Source organism: Branchiostoma lanceolatum, chromosome 1, assembly GCF_035083965.1.
Source record: "Branchiostoma lanceolatum isolate klBraLanc5 chromosome 1, klBraLanc5.hap2, whole genome shotgun sequence".
In the NCBI taxonomy this organism is placed as follows: Eukaryota; Metazoa; Chordata; class Leptocardii; order Amphioxiformes; family Branchiostomatidae; genus Branchiostoma; species Branchiostoma lanceolatum.
Window position 1 is genome coordinate 43,333,590 of NC_089722.1, and position 17,797 is coordinate 43,351,386.

The 17,797-nt window shown below is 41.2% G+C and overlaps 4 protein-coding genes and 1 pseudogene across 5 annotated transcripts; all 5 read right to left on the reverse strand.

Moving 5' to 3' along the window:
• The window catches only part of LOC136424538 (zinc finger protein 347-like), a 47,697-nt pseudogene that overhangs the window by 19,961 nt on the left and 9,939 nt on the right, over positions 1-17,797 (reverse strand).
• LOC136424373 (zinc finger protein 84-like) lies at positions 820-3,785 on the reverse strand. Its single transcript, XM_066412943.1, has 2 exons — positions 3,700-3,785; positions 820-3,208 (listed from the first exon to the last, which is right to left on the reverse strand). The coding sequence occupies exon 2, from the start codon at positions 3,199-3,201 to the stop codon at positions 1,771-1,773; it is 1,431 nt and encodes a 476-aa protein (XP_066269040.1). The 5' UTR covers positions 3,202-3,208; positions 3,700-3,785; the 3' UTR covers positions 820-1,770.
• On the reverse strand, positions 5,867-7,282 carry LOC136427229 (zinc finger protein 665-like). The gene has a single exon (XM_066416014.1). It carries the CDS (start codon positions 7,280-7,282, stop codon positions 5,867-5,869), a length of 1,416 nt encoding a protein of 471 aa, XP_066272111.1.
• LOC136424401 (zinc finger protein 84-like) lies at positions 8,349-10,989 on the reverse strand. 2 transcript variants are annotated; one of them, XM_066413002.1, is made up of 3 exons: positions 10,876-10,989; positions 9,790-10,368; positions 8,349-9,705 (listed from the first exon to the last, which is right to left on the reverse strand). In XM_066413002.1, exons 2-3 carry the CDS (start codon positions 10,364-10,366, stop codon positions 9,059-9,061), a joined length of 1,224 nt encoding a protein of 407 aa, XP_066269099.1. In that variant the 5' UTR covers positions 10,367-10,368; positions 10,876-10,989; the 3' UTR covers positions 8,349-9,058. The 2 variants fall into 2 exon arrangements, with proteins under 2 accessions (XP_066269099.1, XP_066269090.1); XM_066412993.1 differs by having other exon boundaries at positions 8,349-10,368.
• LOC136427236 (zinc finger protein 84-like) lies at positions 14,261-16,172 on the reverse strand. Its single transcript, XM_066416026.1, has 4 exons — positions 15,643-16,172; positions 14,825-15,531; positions 14,422-14,703; positions 14,261-14,376 (listed from the first exon to the last, which is right to left on the reverse strand). The coding sequence occupies exons 1-4, from the start codon at positions 16,170-16,172 to the stop codon at positions 14,261-14,263; spliced, it is 1,635 nt and encodes a 544-aa protein (XP_066272123.1).

The following is a 17,797-nucleotide window of genomic DNA, read 5'->3' on the forward strand; positions in this document are numbered from 1 at the left end:
TCCTGTGAATATTTTTTCGTGAAAATTCTCCGTATTTACCGTAGATAAATCGTTATTTTCGCTATGAATTCACATAAGTCATGACGCTCGCTCGAGTCGCAACCCGTCCCGGGCCGTCCGCCATGTTTTTAAACTCATTGATATGCAAGGTTCTGAGCGCTGATTGGGCTGCGTAATAAAGACTGTGCTCTGATTGGTTGACAGCAAGATGTGACTTGACCACACGGGCGGAAATTTCCCTGTACACTTCGGGCGTTTCTTGTCAAAATAGATCGCATTTTGTGACGATTCAAGCAGTATTATAGCGACCTTCGTAACAAATTGATTTTGAAAAATTAACAAAGTTTTTTCTGATCACAACATTCAGTTACTAGTACTTTTCCTAGTCAATTAATTTTCGCGGTACGGTCAAACAATTTTCGCGGTACGGTCAATCAATTTTCGCGGTACGGCCCTCCCCAAGTGGACGGCCTCTCAAGATCTCAGTCGCGGTCTGGCAGAAACACTGCTTCTAATAATCGAAGTTTGTCTTTAGGAACAGTAGAAATAGCAAACTATTTTGCCACAAGCGTGACAGCACACTGACTAGGGGAGGTGCGTGTATACTGTTCTTATTGTGCGGTCTACCATAGGCAGGAAATTCGCACCTCTGCGTTAATCGCCCTAACGTGATTTTAATTTCGCTTTGACATGCCGTAATAACGCAGACTCTAGGCGGCTGATGGTTACAGGATGGCTGATAGTTACGGGGTGGCTGCAAAAAGTGTATTATTTAGCCCCCCAAAAAGCCACTTCAGAGTCTGCAACGGAGGCTACATATTAGCAATGACAGACGCTTCATAAAACAAACTCACTTCACGATACTTCATGATGTTCAACATCTGGTATAGCATAATCATTAGTGCTCCAACATATCGTGTATAGCTATAGGTTAGTAAATGAGTGAGAATAAAATGTTACATGTTACGCAGCATTTTGGAATGGAACCTGTTCAAATTTTGTTCTTTTATCAAACATTTTATTTTCACATGTCAGAAATGGACATATTTTGAATCAACTGTGATCTTACATTTCAGCAATGGCAGACGTTTCATATAACAAAAGTTTACATTGTAAATCTATATAATTTCAAACACGCAAAGTATAGCATAATCATTAGTGTTCGAATACATATAGTGTAGGTAATAGTACGTTAGAAAATAAACAACCTTTACAATTAGGCACACTCGTTACAGTGAAGCACAATTTCTATAAATGAATGTTGAACAGATGTACATGTATCTTATATACTTATATGGCACCGATATCAACAATGCTGCCTGGATTAAGCATTAATTGTACTGCCTTCTTGCAATGTTAGAATATAAAATAACATTTTATAGGATGTCAATATGAAATCAGGCGGAAGGGATATCCTATATCATAATTGACAGAATAAGTTTGTTACTGAGTTTTAAAACCTACTTATTTCTTTGCATTAGAAGTGTTTCTAAGAAAGTATACTCCACTCTGTGGCTAGATTCTTTGCCACACCACCAGAACTGTGATATTGCTTTTTACTCACACACTGGCGTTGAACACATGTAGTGTTCTCACACCCATTTCCCTTAGGTCCATATACATGTACATGTATGTATGGTCGGCTAACGTTAACTTCTGTTGTCCTGTACCTGCACCCCGTACACATTTAGAGTTTCTCATCAGCGTGTTTAGACAGGTGCCGGACAACAGCTGATTTTCGAATAGCTAATCATATTCACACAGCTCATACTAGGGTTTCCCACCAGTATGAGTTTTCATATGTATGGATAGGTTATGCTTGCGAGCTGTTCTGAACCCGCACTTGCCACACGTGAATGGTTTCTCTCCAGAGTGTTTGGTTAGATGTCTCTTTAATGTGTATTTCTGTGCAGCAGAATAATCGCACTGGCCACACTTGTAGGGTTTTACGCCAGTATGGCATCTCATATGTTTTGATAAGTGAGACTTTTGAGTTGCTCTGTACCCGCACTCCCCACACATGAATGTTTTTTCTCCAGAGTGTTTTGCTAGATGTCGGTCCAAATTGGATTTCTGTGCAGCGGAATAATCACACTGGTCACATTTGTAGGGTTTTTCTCCTGTATGAGTTCTCATATGTATGGATAACTTGAGCTTTTGAGCTGTCCTGTACCCGCACTTGCCACACTTGTAGGGTTTCTCACCGGTGTGTTTGTCTAGATGGCTGTTTAAGGTGGATTTCTTTGCAGCAGAATAATCACACTGGTCACACTTGTAGGGCTTTTCTCCTGTGTGGGTTCTCATATGTTGGGATAAGTGAGACTTTTTAGTTGTTCTGTAATTACATTCCCCACATATGTAGGGTTTCTCTCCAGTATGCTTGGCTACATGGTTGTCTAATGTGGATTTCTCTGCGGCAGAGTAGTCACACTGGTCACACTTGTACGGTTTTTCACCAGTATGGGTTCTCATGTGTCTGGACATGTGACTCTTGTTAACTGTCCTGTACCCGCACTCGTCGCACATTAAGGGTTTTTCTCCAGAGTGTTTCGCTAGATGACTGTCCAAATTGCATTTCTGTGCAGCAGAATAATCACACTGGTCACACTTGTAGGGTTTTTCACCAGTATGGGTTCTCATATGTCTGTATAGGCTACCCCTGTCAGCTGACCTGTACCCGCACTCGCCACACATGAAGGGTTTGTCACCAGCATGTTTGGCTAGATGGTTGTTTAATGTGGATTTCTCTGCAGCAGAATAGTCACACTGGTCACATTTGTAGGGTTTTTCACCCGTATGGGTTCTCATATGTTTTGATAGGTGATGCTTGTGAGCTGTCCTGTACCCACACTCCCCACACATGTAGGGTTTCTCACCAGTGTGTTTGACTAGATGTCGATCCAAATAATATTTTTGTGCAGCAGAATAGTCACACTGGTCACACTTGTAGAGTTTCTCACCAGTATGGGTTCTCATATGTTTTGATAGGTGATGCTTGTGAGCTGTCCTGTACCCACACTCATCACACATAAAGGGTTTCTCAACCGAATGTTCTGATGGCTTTTCGTCCAAACTGGCTATGCTTTTCGTAGGATGGTCTTCTACATTGCTCTGATGTTTGTCCCCTAAAACTCCAGTAGGAGACCCATCACAGAAGCTCTGGTCTACAGCAGTAGGAGACCCATCACCTGCCTCTGCCATGTCTAACCTATAATAGTATTTAAACGGATGAAAAATTTAAATGGTCAAACACATCAATCTTATTGCATTTTTATTCTGCTGATACAAAACAAAAGTTGCTCCAACAAGTGTTCAACCTCGACCGGAATCGTATGACGTCAAAACCTGACCCAGTTGAACTCTCTGCTGCCCCCCCCCCCCCCCAATGTTTATGAATCTTCTTTATCAACAGTTTTGCCAAAGCTGCATGCATGACATGGAAACTTTTTTTTTATTCTAAAAAGGGTTTCCGTTGTCAGTCATATTTTGGTGATACTGTAGCACCCTTATTAGAGCTTTTCTAACACAAACGGCCCCTTTGTCCCGAACAACGTGGCTTGTGGTTTCGCCCTCCTCCCCAATTTTTACGAATCGAAAAGTTTTACGTTACGTCCTAATCTGACCCGTACACCATAGAAACGACCTATAGCCCCTCTGCTTTACGATAATATAGATGTGTAGCATATTTCAAGGTCTTACCTGCTTTTATTGTTGATTTTTCCCTTCACACAATCCGGCAAGCGTCTCTAACGAAGCAGCGGGTGAAAGGTGAACTGAGGGCGGGGTGAAAGGTTATATTTTGTACCTCGTTACCCAATTAGTGTGTGGGAAGTTCCACCTACATTTTAGGATGGTTGCACCCATTTGCTCACCTTTCTAGAATGTTTGGGTATGTTTATTTTTCTTTTCTTTCTTTCTTTCTTTCTTTCTTTCTTCCTTTCTTTTTTGTCTCCTTCATCTTCTTTCTTTCTTTCTTTGTTAAATCTGAACTTTTATAGGGTACTGTAATTTAGATGGGAGAAATCACCAATGGAGGTGGGTGGTATCTTGTGTAACAAAATAAACCTTTGACATATAATTATACTTCGGCGAGTGTTCTCTCCCTCTGTATCGACAGTTGCATTCTATTTCCCTAATCATTGCCGGGTTTAAGATTGCCTTCGTTGTCTTTGCCCACTTTTAAATTGAAAGTTCTTTGCGAATTCTTGCTCGTAGGCTAATTGCAAGTACACGTACATGTAACACAGAGTGGACGGACAGGAAATGATGAACAATGTAACATATAACTACTCTAGTCTTAGCTACTGACACTAAGTTCCAACCTATTGAGTTCGGCTTCTTTTACCGTGACAGTGGAAGACGAATGGAAAAGAAAAAAAAAAACGACATTATAACCTTGAACCGCCAAAACCCAGGGCTCCTACTTTTAATGTCTGCGTATTTGGATAAGACTCGTCTTCCATATTTTCATTATAGGTGGGATATGTTTTGTAATTGTTTATTATGTCATGCTGTTGATTAATGTATAATCTAACATTCATTATTTAGGGAACGAAACCGTTTACTTTTAACCCTTCTGTAAGTCAGGTAACCCTGTGATATTTCTTTCAGATCTGCTAGAGAGAGTTGGAACGTTTTCACTTGCACAGTCGCATCTATCACACTCGATAAACATGAATTGAAACCTGTTCTTTTATTAAACTTACTAGCATATTTTCATTAACATTAGTAGAATCTTCTATTAAACTTACTAGCATATCATTATCAACGTTAGTAGCATATTTCATTAAACTTATTAGCATATTTTGAATCAGCTGTGTTTTTACATATCGACCATGACAGACGCTTCATATAACACAAGCTTAGTTCACTATGATACATTTCAGGCATATCAGTCATAATTTTTCCAACATATAGTGTATATGCTAGTAAATAAGTAAGCAAGAAAAATAAACATCACAGCCTTAAACTTAATGCACAGCTTTTTGAAATTATATAAGTAATTATGCTTGTTATCAGTAATCATGCTTCTTAAAATATTCTAAATCAATTTTCTTACATATAAAACATGAAAGTCGCTTCATATTACAGAAGATTATGTTAAACATTCCATTATAGCATAATTATACGTGTACTAATATATAGGTATAGGTTAGTGATTTAGCCTTGAACTTCATGCACGCTTCTTACAATAAAGAACAACGTTTAGTAAAATGTCAGCACAAAGTCAGCTTTTAGGATAGCCTACATTAGATTTAACGGAAATAAGTTTGGTATCGAGTGTCAAAACCTTCTTTACACTTACATTGACAGCCATTCAAACAAAGCATGTCCCACTCTGCTGTACGTTTTCTTTACGAATACCATGACATAAAGTACTCGATAGAGACTAAAGTACTGTAGATGTACAGATACTGCACAGTTTTATCATATTTGTACAGATTCTCTTCTGTGTGAATAAGTCTTCTCACAGTTCCAGCACCGCAGGGGGTTCTGGGTAATGTTACGGCCACTCCAAGCGGGATTGTTGCAAACACGTCTCACAAATACTTGCCGGCTACGCAACCCCTAAAAAATGCAGACTTCTTACAAAAAAGCACAAGGGACTTTAAACTTTGATCCAAACCAAAATGCATTACGGCTGCAGATGCGGACTCGCAATTGTGAGCTGGCTTATTCTCAGACATTGCAGTGTTCTTACATCAAGTTTCTTGAGTTCAATAAACATGTATGCATGGCCGGATAACTTCTGTCGTCCTGTACCTGCAATTCGAACGCATTTCTCATCACTGTGTTTAGCTAGATGCCCGACAAAATCTGATTTTCGAGCAACTGATTAATTCTACTGCTCACACATGTAGGATTGTTATTCAGCAATGTGGGTTCTCATATGGCTGGATAGGCAACGCTTGTCAGCTGTCCAGTACCCGCACTCTCCGCACATGTAGGGTTTCTCACCAGTGTGTTTGGCTAGATGGCTGTCCAAGGTGGATTTACGTGCTGCAGAATAATCACACAGGTCACACTTGAAGGGTTTCTCACCTGTGTGGGTTCTCATATGTCTGGATAGGCTACGCTTGTCGGCTGTCCTGTACCCGCACTCCCCACACATGTAGGGTTTCTCACCAGTGTGCTTTGCTAGATGGCTGTCCAAGGTGGATTTTAGTGCAGCAGAATAATCACACTGGTCACACTTGAAGGGTTTCTCACCAGTATGGGTTCTCATATGTCTGGAAAAGTGAGACTTGTGAGCTGTCCTGTAACCACACTCCTCACACATGTAGGGTTTTTCTCCAGAGTGTTTTGCTAGATGGCTGTCCAAGTCAGATTTCTGGGCTGAAGAATAATCGCACTGGTCACACTTGAAGGGTTTCTCACCAGAATGAGTTATCATATGTCTGGATAGGTGGGACTTGCGAGCTGTTCTGTATCCACACTCGTCACATATGTAGGGTTTTTCACCAGTGTGAGTTCTCATATGCCTGGATAGGACATGCTTGTGAGCTGTCCTGAACCCGCACTCCACACACAAGTAGGGTTTTTCTCCAGAGTGTTTGGCTAGATGTTTGTATAGAGAGGATTTACATGTTGCAGAATAATCACATTGGTCACACTGGAAGGGTTTTTCTCCTGTGTGGATTCTCATGTGTTCGGATAAGTGAGAATTGTTAGTTGTTTTGTACCCACACTCGCCACACATGTAGGGTTTCTTACCGCTGTGGTTTGCTAAATGGCTGTCCAAATTGTATTTCTGTGCGGCGGCGTAGTCACACTGGTCACATTTGTAGGGTTTTTCACCAGTATGAGTTCTCATATGTCTGGATAGGACATACTTGTGAGCTGTCCTGAACCCGCACTCCCCACACATGTAGGGTTTCTCACCAGAATGTTTGGCTGCTAGATGTTGGTCTAAATCACCTTTCTGAGCAGCAGAATAGTCACACTGGTCACACTTGTAGGGTTTTTCACCAGTATGGGTCCTCATATGTTTTGATAAGTGAGACTTTTGAGTAGTCCTGTACCCGCATTTCCCACACATGTATGGTTTTTCACCAGTGTGGGTTTTCATATGTTTGGCTAGGTTACTCCAGTCTATTGTCCTGTAGCCACACTCTCCACACATGTAGGGTTTATCATCAGTATGTGTTTCTGGCTGACTTTCCAAACTGGTTTTGGTTCCAGTTGGCTGGTCTTCAACGTTGCTTGCATCTCTGTCCCATAAAACTTCAGTAGGATACCCATCACAGATGTTCTTTGGAGACCCATAACTTGCCTCTGCCATGTCAGTAACCTAACGGACTAATAAAGGCTTTGACTTGACTTGACAAGAAATCTGAAAAGAGGAAAGTCATCTATTGAAAATATAAGTCAACAGTGCATTTTTACGCTGATCCAAAAATGGGAAGTTGCTACAAATGTCCAGTCCCCACTCCCATCGTAATGACGCCAAAAACTGACCCACTTGTGCTCGTTCCTTACTGAACCCCCGTTTCACAAATCTGTTATACAAACCGTTTTTCCGTTGACCACGCATGCATGCACATTCGCTTTTTATTTTTACATGTTTTTTATTGTAGTTTGTGTCCCTTCTGTGATACTATATCATCCTTCTTGGAACGTTCTAATAAAAACGGCCATTTTGTCCAGAAAGGAGTGACGTGTGGTTTCGCCCCCCTCCCCCATTTTCTCACCCCGAAAAATCTTACATTCCGTCCAAATGTGGCCCGTATATCTATAATGGAAACGACCTATACATCCTCTGATTCACGGTATGGTAGATATTCAGCAGAACTCAAGTTCTTACCTGCTTCTGGTGTTAATTGTAGCCTCACAATCCTGCAAGCGTCTTCTGGCGAAACAGCGGGTGGAAGGTGAACTTCGCGTGGGGTGAAAGGTCACATTTTGTGCCTGGTTACCCAGTAAATTTGTTAGTGTGCGGGAAGTTCTGCCTGTATTGTAGAACGCTTGCCCCAATCCGCTGGCCTTTTGTCTTATTTTTGTTTGTGTCATTTTCTTTCTTGGTTTACTCCCTTTTGTTTACTCAAGAAAGGACTGTTAGACCTAGAAAAATAACATATTTACACCCATAGAGCGTCGTTATTAGGGTTACCAACCATTGTAACCTTTGACCTTGCCAACTCTCTGATAAAATGTCGTGCTGGTGCCGGGATGAGCGATAGAAATGTAATATCTGCTCTCAGCTATGGCCATGTCAGTACGTAAGCGGTGCCCTCCAAGTGCACAGCTGGTACTGTTGGAGAATTCTTCATAACGATAAACACTCCAGGTGCAGCATCATTATAAGTGTCCCAATATGTAGTGTATAGGCTAGTGAATAAGTGAGATAATAAACATCACAGCCTTTTACTTTATACACACTTGTTATACTCAAGCGCAACATTCAGTAGGACGTCAATACAAAGGCATCCGTCAGGATAGCCCATATCAGGTTTAACGGAAATATTCTTTAGTTAGAGTACTTCTAACAAACAGTTTCAGTAACCACAGACATAAAGTTCTTGATAGAGACTAGATATTTTACAGTGCTATCATATTTCCATGGATTCTCGTCTGCGTGTAAAGGTCTTCTCACAGTTCCAGCAGCGCAGGAGACTGTGGGTAATGTCATTGGTTAAGGTCATTCCAAGCAGGAGTGTTGCAAACAGATTTAAAAAAATAATTGTTACAAATAATGAACCTTAAACTTTGACGGTAGACCACAATGCATCACGACTGCGAATGCGCAACCGGCTGGATAACTTCTGTTGCCCTGTACCTGCACTCCGTAAACAATATAGAGTTCCAGTGTTTAATACTGAGCTGCTGAATACTCTAACTTTTCACAAATTCATTTCTTTTCTCTCCACTATGGGTTCTGATATGTCTGAATCAGTGAGACTTTTGAGTTACACTGTACCCGCACTCGTCACACATGTAGGGTATCTTACATGAGTGTTTTGCTAGATGTCGGTCAAAATAGGCTTTTTCTGCAGAAGAATAATCACACTTGTCACCCTTGTAGTGGCTTTTCACCAGTATGGGTTTTCATGTGCCTACATCAATTAGACTTCTGAGTTGTCCCGTATCCGCACTCACTACACATGTAGGGTTCTTCTCCAGTGTGTCGGGCAAGATGTTTCTTCAAGGTGTATTTCTGTGCAGCAGAGTAGTCACACTGGTCACATTTGTACGGCCTTTCGCCGGTATGGGTTCTCATATGTCTGGACAAGTCACGCTTTTGAGCTGCCCTGTGCCCGCACTCGCCACACATGTAGGGTTTCTCACCAGCATGTACGGCTAGATGATGGTCCAATTTGGATTTCCCTGCAGTAGAAAAGTCACACTGGTCACACTTGTAGGGTCTTTCACCAGTATGGATTCTCATATGTCGGGATAAGTGAAACTTGTGAGCTGTTTTGTACCCACATTCCCCACACATGTAGGGTGTCTCACCGGTGTGTTTGGCTAGATGTCGGTCCAATTTGGATTTCTCTGCAGCAGAATAATCACACTGGTCACACTTGTAGGGTTTTTCACCTGTATGGGTTTTGATATGTCTCGATAGGTGAGACTTATTAGCTGTCTTGTACTCGCATTGCCCACACATGTAGGGTTTTTCCCCTGTGTGTTTTGCCAGATGTCGGTCCAAGGTGGATTTTAGTGCAGGAGAAAAGTCGCACGGGTCACACTTGTAGGTTTTTTCACCTGTATGAGTTCTCATATGTTCAGACAAGTGGCACTGTTCAGTTGTTCTGTGCCCACACTCCCAACACATGTACGGTTTTTCACCTGTATGGGTTCTCATATGTCTGGACAACTGAGCCTTGCGAAGGCACCTGTAGTCACACTCTCCACACATGAAGGGTTTCTCACCAGTGTGTTTGGCTAGATGGCTGTTCAAAGCCGATTTCTGTGCAGCAGAATAATCACACTGGTCACACTTGTAGGGCTTTTCACCTGTATGAGTTCTCATATGTTTCGATAAGTCAGAAATTTTAGTTGCCCTGTAACCACACTTTCCACACATGTAGGTTTCCTCACCGGTGTGTCTAGCTAGATGGCTGTCCAAGGTAGATTTCCGTGCAGCAGAATAGTCGCACAGGTCACACTTGTAGGGTTTTTCAACTGTGTGAGATCTCATATGTCTGGACAACTTGGACTTGCTGATAGTCCTGTACCCACACTCGCCACACATGAAGCGTCTCTCATCAGTCTGTGCTTCTGGCCAATTGTCCAACCTGGTTTTGGTTCCTTTCAGCTTATATTCAACATTGCTTGCATCTCTGCCCGATGAAACCCCAGTAGGAGACCCATCACAGAAGTTCTGGGGAACAGCAGTAGGAGACCCATCACCTGCCTCTGCCATGTCTAAAATAATAATGAACAACAATTTGAAAAAAAAAAAACACGAAATACGTCAATCGCAAATACGATGCGTCAAGAGGGCATTGTTTGTACTGATCCCGAAACTTACTGCCCCCCTCCCCTTCATTTTTATCATGAATATGCATATTTTTCAAAGTTGACTACGCTTGCATACTGGTCAAACTGAAAATTAACGCCTTTATAAGTTTCTGTTGTAATTCTGTATCATTGTTGTGACACAATAAGCTAATAAGCTAGTTCACGGTTGCTACTACGCATGTGCAGTGTCAAAGGTAAAGGCGTTATTATGCAAATCTAGACATTCACCTTTGATACAATAACACCCTAACAAAAACATACCCTTTTGTCTCGTGGTGTCGCCCCCCTCCCCCCGGCAATTCTTCTCATCCCAAAAAAGTCTTACATTCCGTCCTAATGTGGCTCATATACCATAGCTATGACCTATAGCTGTTTTGCTTCACGATATGGCAGATCTTAAGTGAAACTTACCTGCTTCCAGTGCTGGTTTTTCCCTTCACAATCGATTAGCGTCTTCTGTCCCGAGCAGCGCATGAAAGGTGAGCTTAGTGTGGGGTGAAAGGTCATATTTTGTGCCTGATTACCCACTCAGTGTAGAATGGTTGCACCCATCCGCTTCTTTCCTTTTGTTTCCATCTTCCTTTTTTGCCAAGAGAGGAATGTCGCACACGGAATATGTGACGTTAAATGTAATTCAGATGGGAAAAAATCACCAACGGAGGCGGGTAGCATATTTTGTACACAAAAGACGCTCAGTGTTTTTGCCTTACATATTGTATGTATATCTGGTGCACATGTGTATTATGTGTGCGTAGGTATGTGAATCCTTCTGGTCTCTGTGCACTTTTGTAAACTTTTCGTCTTCAGCTGCCTCCAAAAAAAAGAAGTCAACCCCAGCTTGTCCAGATGTAGAAAACACTCGTAATAAGTGGTCTATCGTTAAAACAGCATCAGTCATAGTTCACTGTCACATGTACGTTTTCCCTATATTTCTACATGTATCTGCAATTAGCCCACGGGCATGAACGTGCAATAGAACTTTATCGCGTATTATCACATAGCTAGATGGCGTCGACTAATCAGAAGCCTCCATTGCCCATGTGTTATGGGGCCATAACACACCACCTATGACGTCATAACACAACCGTTCCATATTATAGAGGGGTTGTTTTTTATGAATCTTTTTCTTAACATTGTTTTAAAAAATCATTATCGTCTTAAAATTCACAAAACCGTCTTAAAATACATAAAAAAAGATTTAAATGGAATGACTAAAACAATATTTTTCACGTGAGTAAGTGAAACGACAAATTTCATCTTGTCCCGCCATTGGAACCCGTTCGAATTCGCTCGTCATGGAGGAGCTGAGTCCCACAGTTTTTCGTGTTCAAAACAAACGTGACACGCACTTAACACGCCCCCTCCCCATGGTCCAAGTCACGTAAGTTCCCCAAACCGATGTGCTGGCATCGAAAAAATTACGGTCAAAATCGCCAAAACTCTTACAAGTTTCTACCTACAAGGATCTCAGTCCGATACGTGTTCGCTTCTGTGGGATTTTTTCCGGCTTGAGCAAATATTATCCGGGAAAACTACAAGCAAATGGGACGTGAACATGCACGATTGTTCTTACCACAGCCAACTAAGCGTTTAACAATCGGGCGTCAGGAATTGTGACAATTGAACCGAAATCTACAATTATACCGCCCGATATTAACCCTATCTAGACCGGGGGGGGGGGGGGGGGCTAAAAGTGCCCGCGCCAACTTTGACATCGTATAACTGCCAAACGGCGTATGGTAGGACAACCAAACTTAGTGACTTTTCCTAAAATTTAGTTGGCAACAATATTATGATAAAAGTATAAGTTTATCATTTTTCGTGTTGCCATGGCAACGGGTTTCTGAAGAGGCATTTTATGCAATTTCACTAATTTCGATTTAAACATAGTTGTTTCCAATGTTTTCTTGCTCAACCACACTAGTTTCCTACATGTATAACATCACATGTGATTTAATGTAATTGTCATGATTCAATATTCATAAATTATGCTAATTTAATGACGTCATCGCTCAAAATCCAAGATGGCGGACAAAATCATTATTTTCGGTATAAACAGGCTTTTTCGCCTTTAAATTAGTCACAACCTGGAATTTTCTTAACCAGAAACATTCAGATTAATGCTTTTAGTCTATTTTGATTGTTATTTGGGATCATACATAGAAAAAATGCATTTTGAAAAATTTCAAAATGGCCGATCCAAGATGGCGGATCCCAGGGGGTCGCTTACAACACAAGACGTCATTCTTCGACGTCATTTTGACGTCAACTTAGTCACCACTGACGTCAAATGTCTTGGCATACCTTTAAATCAATAATACGCACTATTTTGTCTAATAATTTTAGATATTATGGGAATTCCCTATTTAGCCAATAAAATCACATCAATGACGTCATAATTACGTCATATTACGTCATAACGTCACCAAAAATTACAGGAATTATAAAACTTCACGTGAACATCACTCCCTGCAAATTTGGTGATGATAGAGCATACCGTTCGGAAGATATGACGGGGGGTCGAAAGAGCCCCCCCCCCCCCCCCGGTCCAAGAAGTCTCAAAAAAGCCCGGTCTAGATAGGGTTAAGTCTACGTGTCCACAACAATAAGACAAGTTACCGCTTGTTTACATTGGATTATATGAAGATCATATGTACAATGAATGGATTTTACATGTATAGTATTAAATAAAGAATCTATGTATTATACAAGGATTTGTCTCTCTTATATGGGTCAGTTTGGATAGGCTTGTGATAATAACGTTAATGACCCGCCTGTTCCACGGTGTATATGGTGTCATAACGGGGCGGGTCATTAACCCTTAAGTAGTAAATATGAACTATTATCATGCGTCTGCTGATATGTACGACAATAGCTTGGTAGCAGGACAAGATCTTACACGCTGATATGTATGAAATTAGGTGTGGCCATGTACGGCTAGTACAACAACGTATCTAATAAAAATAAAAAATAAAAGTTAAAATGCAATGGAAACTTTGATTTGGTTACTTTATTTTTGCTTTTTAATTAATTAAATTAACTGAGATCTTACAAATCAGCCATCACAGTCACTTCATATAACACATTGGTCGCTTTACATAACATATAAAACATTAGGTATAACATAAGCATTAGTGTACTAATAAATAGTTTATACTGTAAAGGTTAGTAAATAAGTGAGATAATAAACATGACAGACTCTAACTTTATGCATACGTTTCAATGAAGCAGAACATTTTGTAGGATGTCAGTGCAAAGCCAGACGTCAGGATACTTGTAGCCTACGTTAGATTTGACAGAAAGAATTTTGTATTGAGTTTTATAACCAACTTCCTCTTTACACGAAGGATACACCTAACAAACCATGCTCCTCTCTATTGCAGGATTCTTTGTCACAGACAATTAGTATTATTATTATTACTAGTACTATTATTATTATTATTATTATCATTATCAAATCATTGTGTACGTTAGTGACCTTATTTGTATATATGCGTAGTTTTTAACATTGTAATTGTATGTGATGATGAATTGTATGTGCTGTGTTAGACACCCAAAATCAGCCACGCTGCCTGGGTGATCTTTGTATTGCCGTTGCAATTTGAATAAAAGTAAAAGTAAAAAGTCACAGACTAAGTACTTGATAGAGGCTAAGTAGATGTACACATACTGTACAGTGTTATCATATTTGTACAGATTCTCTTTTGTATGAATAAGTCTTCTCAGAGTTCCGACACAGCAGAGGATTGTGGGAAATGCCGTAGGCCTTGTGAACTGTCCTGTTCTCACACGCCCCTCACATGTAGGGTTTCTCACCGGTGTGTTTGGCTAAATGTCGGTTCAAAGTGGATCTGAATGCTGTAGAATAGTCACACTTGTCACGCTTGTAGGGTTTCTCACCGGTGTGTTTGGCTAGATGTCGGTCCAAATGCTGTTTCTGTGCAGCGGAATAGTCACACTGGCCACACTTGTAGGGTTTTTCACCAGTATGGGTTCTCATATGTTTTGATAGGTGATGCTTGTCATCTGTCCTGTACTCACACTCCCCACACATGTAGGGCTTCTCACCGGTGTGTTTGGCTAGATGTCGGTTCAAAGTGGATCTGAATGCTGTAGAATAGTCACACTTGTCACGCTTGTAGGGTTTCTCACCGGTGTGTTTGGCTACATGTTGGTACAAAGTGGTAGATTTATGTGAAGCAGAATAATTACACTCGTCACAGTTGAAGGGTTTTTCACCTGTATGAGTTCTCATGTGTCGGGATAGGTTACCTTTGTCAGCTGTCCTGTGCCGGCACTCCTCACACTTGTATGGGTTCTTATATGTCGGGATAAGAGAAACTTGTGACCTGTTCTGTACCCGCACTCCCCACATATGTTGGGTTCCCACCAGTGTGTTTGGCTAGATGTCGGTCCAAATTGGATTTCTGAGCAGCAGAATAATCACACTTGTCACACTTGTAGGGTTTTTCACCAGTATGGGTTCTCATATGTTCGGATAAGTGAGACTTTCGAGTTGCTCTGTATCCGCATTCCCCACACATGAAGGGTTTTGCTAGATGTCGGTTTAAATCACCTTTCTGAGCAGCAGAATAGTCACACTGGTCACACTTGTAGGGTTTTTCACCTGTATGAGTTCTCATATGTCTTGATAGAACAAGCTTGTGAGCTGTCCTGAACCCACACTCCCCGCATATGTAGGTTTTTTCACCAGAGTGTTTTGCTAGATGTCGGTTTAAATCACCTTTCTGAGCAGCAGAATAGTCACACTGGTCACACTTGTAGGGCTTTTCTCCTGTGTGGGTTCTCATATGTTGGGATAAGTGAGACTTTTTAGTTGTTCTGTACTCACATTCCCCACATATGTAGGGTTTCTCTCCAGTATGCTTGGCTAGATGGTTGTCTAATGTGGATTTCTCTGCGGCAGAGTAGTCACACTGGTCACACTTGTACGGTTTTTCACCAGTATGGGTTCTCATGTGTCTGGACATGTGAGACTTGTTAACTGTCCTGTACCCGCACTCCCCACACATGAAGGGTTTTTCTCCAGAGTGTTTTGCTAGATGACTGTCCAAATTGCATTTCTGTGCAGCAGAATAATCACACTGGTCACACTTGTAGGGTTTTTCACCAGTATGGGTTCTCATATGTCTGTATAGGCTACCCCTGTCAGCTGACCTGTACCCGCACTCGCCACACATGAAGGGTTTGTCACCAGTATGTTTGGCTAGATGGTTGTCCAATGTGGATTTCTCTGCGGCAGAATAGTCACACTGGTCACATTTGTAGGGTTTTTCACCAGTATGGGTTCTCATATGTTTTGAGAGGTGATGCTTGCGAGCTGTCCTGTACTCGCACTCCCCACACATGTAGGGTTTCTCACCAGTGTGTTTGACTAGATGTCGATCCAAATGATATTTCAGTGCAGCAGAATAGTCACACTGGTCACACTTGTAGGGTTTTTCACCAGTATGGGTTCTCATATGTCTGGATAAGTGACTCTTGTGAGCTGTCCTGTACCCGTACTCCTCACACATAAAGGGTTTCTCAACCGTATGTTCTGAAGGCTTTTCGTCCAAACTGGCTTTGCTTTTCGTAGGATGGTCTTCTAAATTGCTCTGATGTTTGTCCCCTAAAACTCCAGTAGGAGACCCATCACAGAAGCTCTGGTCTGCAGACGTAGGAGACCCATCACCTGCCTCTGCCATGTCTGACCTATTAAAACGGATGAAAAATTTAAATGGTCAAACACATCAATCTTAAATAGGATGAGTCAAGATTGCATTTTTATTCTGCTGATACAAAACAAAAGTTGCTCCAACAAGTGTTCAACCTCAAGTGTTCAACCTCAACTGGAATCGCAATGACCTGACCCAGTTGAACTCACTGCTGCCACCCCCCCCCCCCCCAATGTTTATGAATCAAGTTTTTCCAAAGTTGCACGCATGACCTGGAAACTTGTTCAAGTCGAAAAAGGGTTCATATTGTAATATTCTGTCATATTTGGGTGATACTGTAGCACCCTTATTAGAGCTTTTCTAATACAAACGGCCCTTTTCCCAAAAGACGTGGCTGGTGGTTTCGCCCCCCTCCCCAAGCGCCAATTTTCTCGAAAAGTTTTATGTTACGCCAAAAATAATTACTCAAGTTTACGCAGTTTTACGTTACGTCCTAATGTGACCCGTACACCATAGAAACCACCTATAGCCACTCTGCTTCACGGTAAGGTAGATATGTAGTATATTTCAAGTTCTTACCTGCTTTTATTGTTGATTTTCCCTTCACATAATCCGGCAAGCGTCTCTAACGAAGCAGCGGGTGAAAGGTGAACTGAGGGTGGGGTGAAAGGTCACATTTGTGCCTTGTTACCCACTTAGTGTGTGGAAAGTTCCACCTACATTTTAGAATGGTTGCACCCATTTGCTGACATTTCTAGATTCTTTTGGTATGTTCATTTTTCTTTTCTTTCTTCCTTTTCTCTTTCTTTCTTTCTTTCTTTCTTCCTTCCTTCCTTAAGCTTCTTTCTTTCTTTGTTTGTTAAGTCTGAACTTTTATACAATGAACTGTAATTTAGACGGGAAAAATCACCAATGGAGGTGGGTTAGCATCTTGTGCACACAAAACAAACCTTTGACTTATCATTATACTTCACGTTATAGTTTTCGGCGAGTGTTCTCTCTCTCTGTATCGACAGGTACATTCTATTTCCCCAATTATTGTCGGGTTTAAGATTGCCTTTGCCCACTTTTAAATTGAAAGTTCTTTGCAAATTCTTGCTCGCAGTCTAATTGCAAGTACACGTACATGTAACACGGAGTGGACGGGCAGAAAATGATGAACAATGCAACATATGACTACTCTAGTCTTAGCTACTGACACTCTAACTTATTGGGTTCGGCTTCTTTTTCCGAGACAGTGGAAGACGAAAGAAAAAGAAACAAAAGACATCACAACCTTGAACCGCCAACACACAGGGCTCCTACTTTTAATGTCTGCGTAACTGGATAGACGATAAGACTCGTCTTCCACATTTTCATTTCAAATGGGATATGTTTAGTTTATTATGTCATGGGCTGTTCATTTATGTTGATCTAACATTCAACGTCGATATTGAGGAAACCATTCCTTTTAACTTTTCCTCCGAGTTGCCTAGTAACCACATTCACCACGTATGTAGGGCTTTGTGTTTTGCTCCATATTTTCATTACAGGTGGGATATGTTTTGTTTATTATGTCAGGCTGTTGATTTATGTATAATCTAACATTCATTATTTAGGGAACGAAGCCGTTTAACTTTGAACCCTTCTGTAAGTCAGGTAACCCTGTGACATTT

Excerpts from the sequence above, each read along its gene's own strand:
- LOC136424373 (XM_066412943.1), bottom strand. The coding sequence starts at position 3,201 with ATGGCAGAGGCAGGTGATGGGTCTCCTACTGCTGTAGACCAGAGCTTC.
- LOC136427229 (XM_066416014.1), bottom strand. The coding sequence starts at position 7,282 with ATGGCAGAGGCAAGTTATGGGTCTCCAAAGAACATCTGTGATGGGTAT.
- LOC136424401 (XM_066412993.1), bottom strand. The coding sequence starts at position 10,366 with ATGGCAGAGGCAGGTGATGGGTCTCCTACTGCTGTTCCCCAGAACTTC.
- LOC136427236 (XM_066416026.1), bottom strand. The coding sequence starts at position 16,172 with ATGGCAGAGGCAGGTGATGGGTCTCCTACGTCTGCAGACCAGAGCTTC. Across the intron at positions 14,704-14,824 it reads AACATATGTGGGGAGTGCGG|GTGAAAAACCCTTCAACTGT; the intron begins GTACAGAACAGG and ends GAACTCATACAG. Across the intron at positions 14,377-14,421 it reads ACCCTACAAGTGTGGCCAGT|CCAAACACACCGGTGAGAAA; the intron begins GTGACTATTCCG and ends ACCGACATCTAG.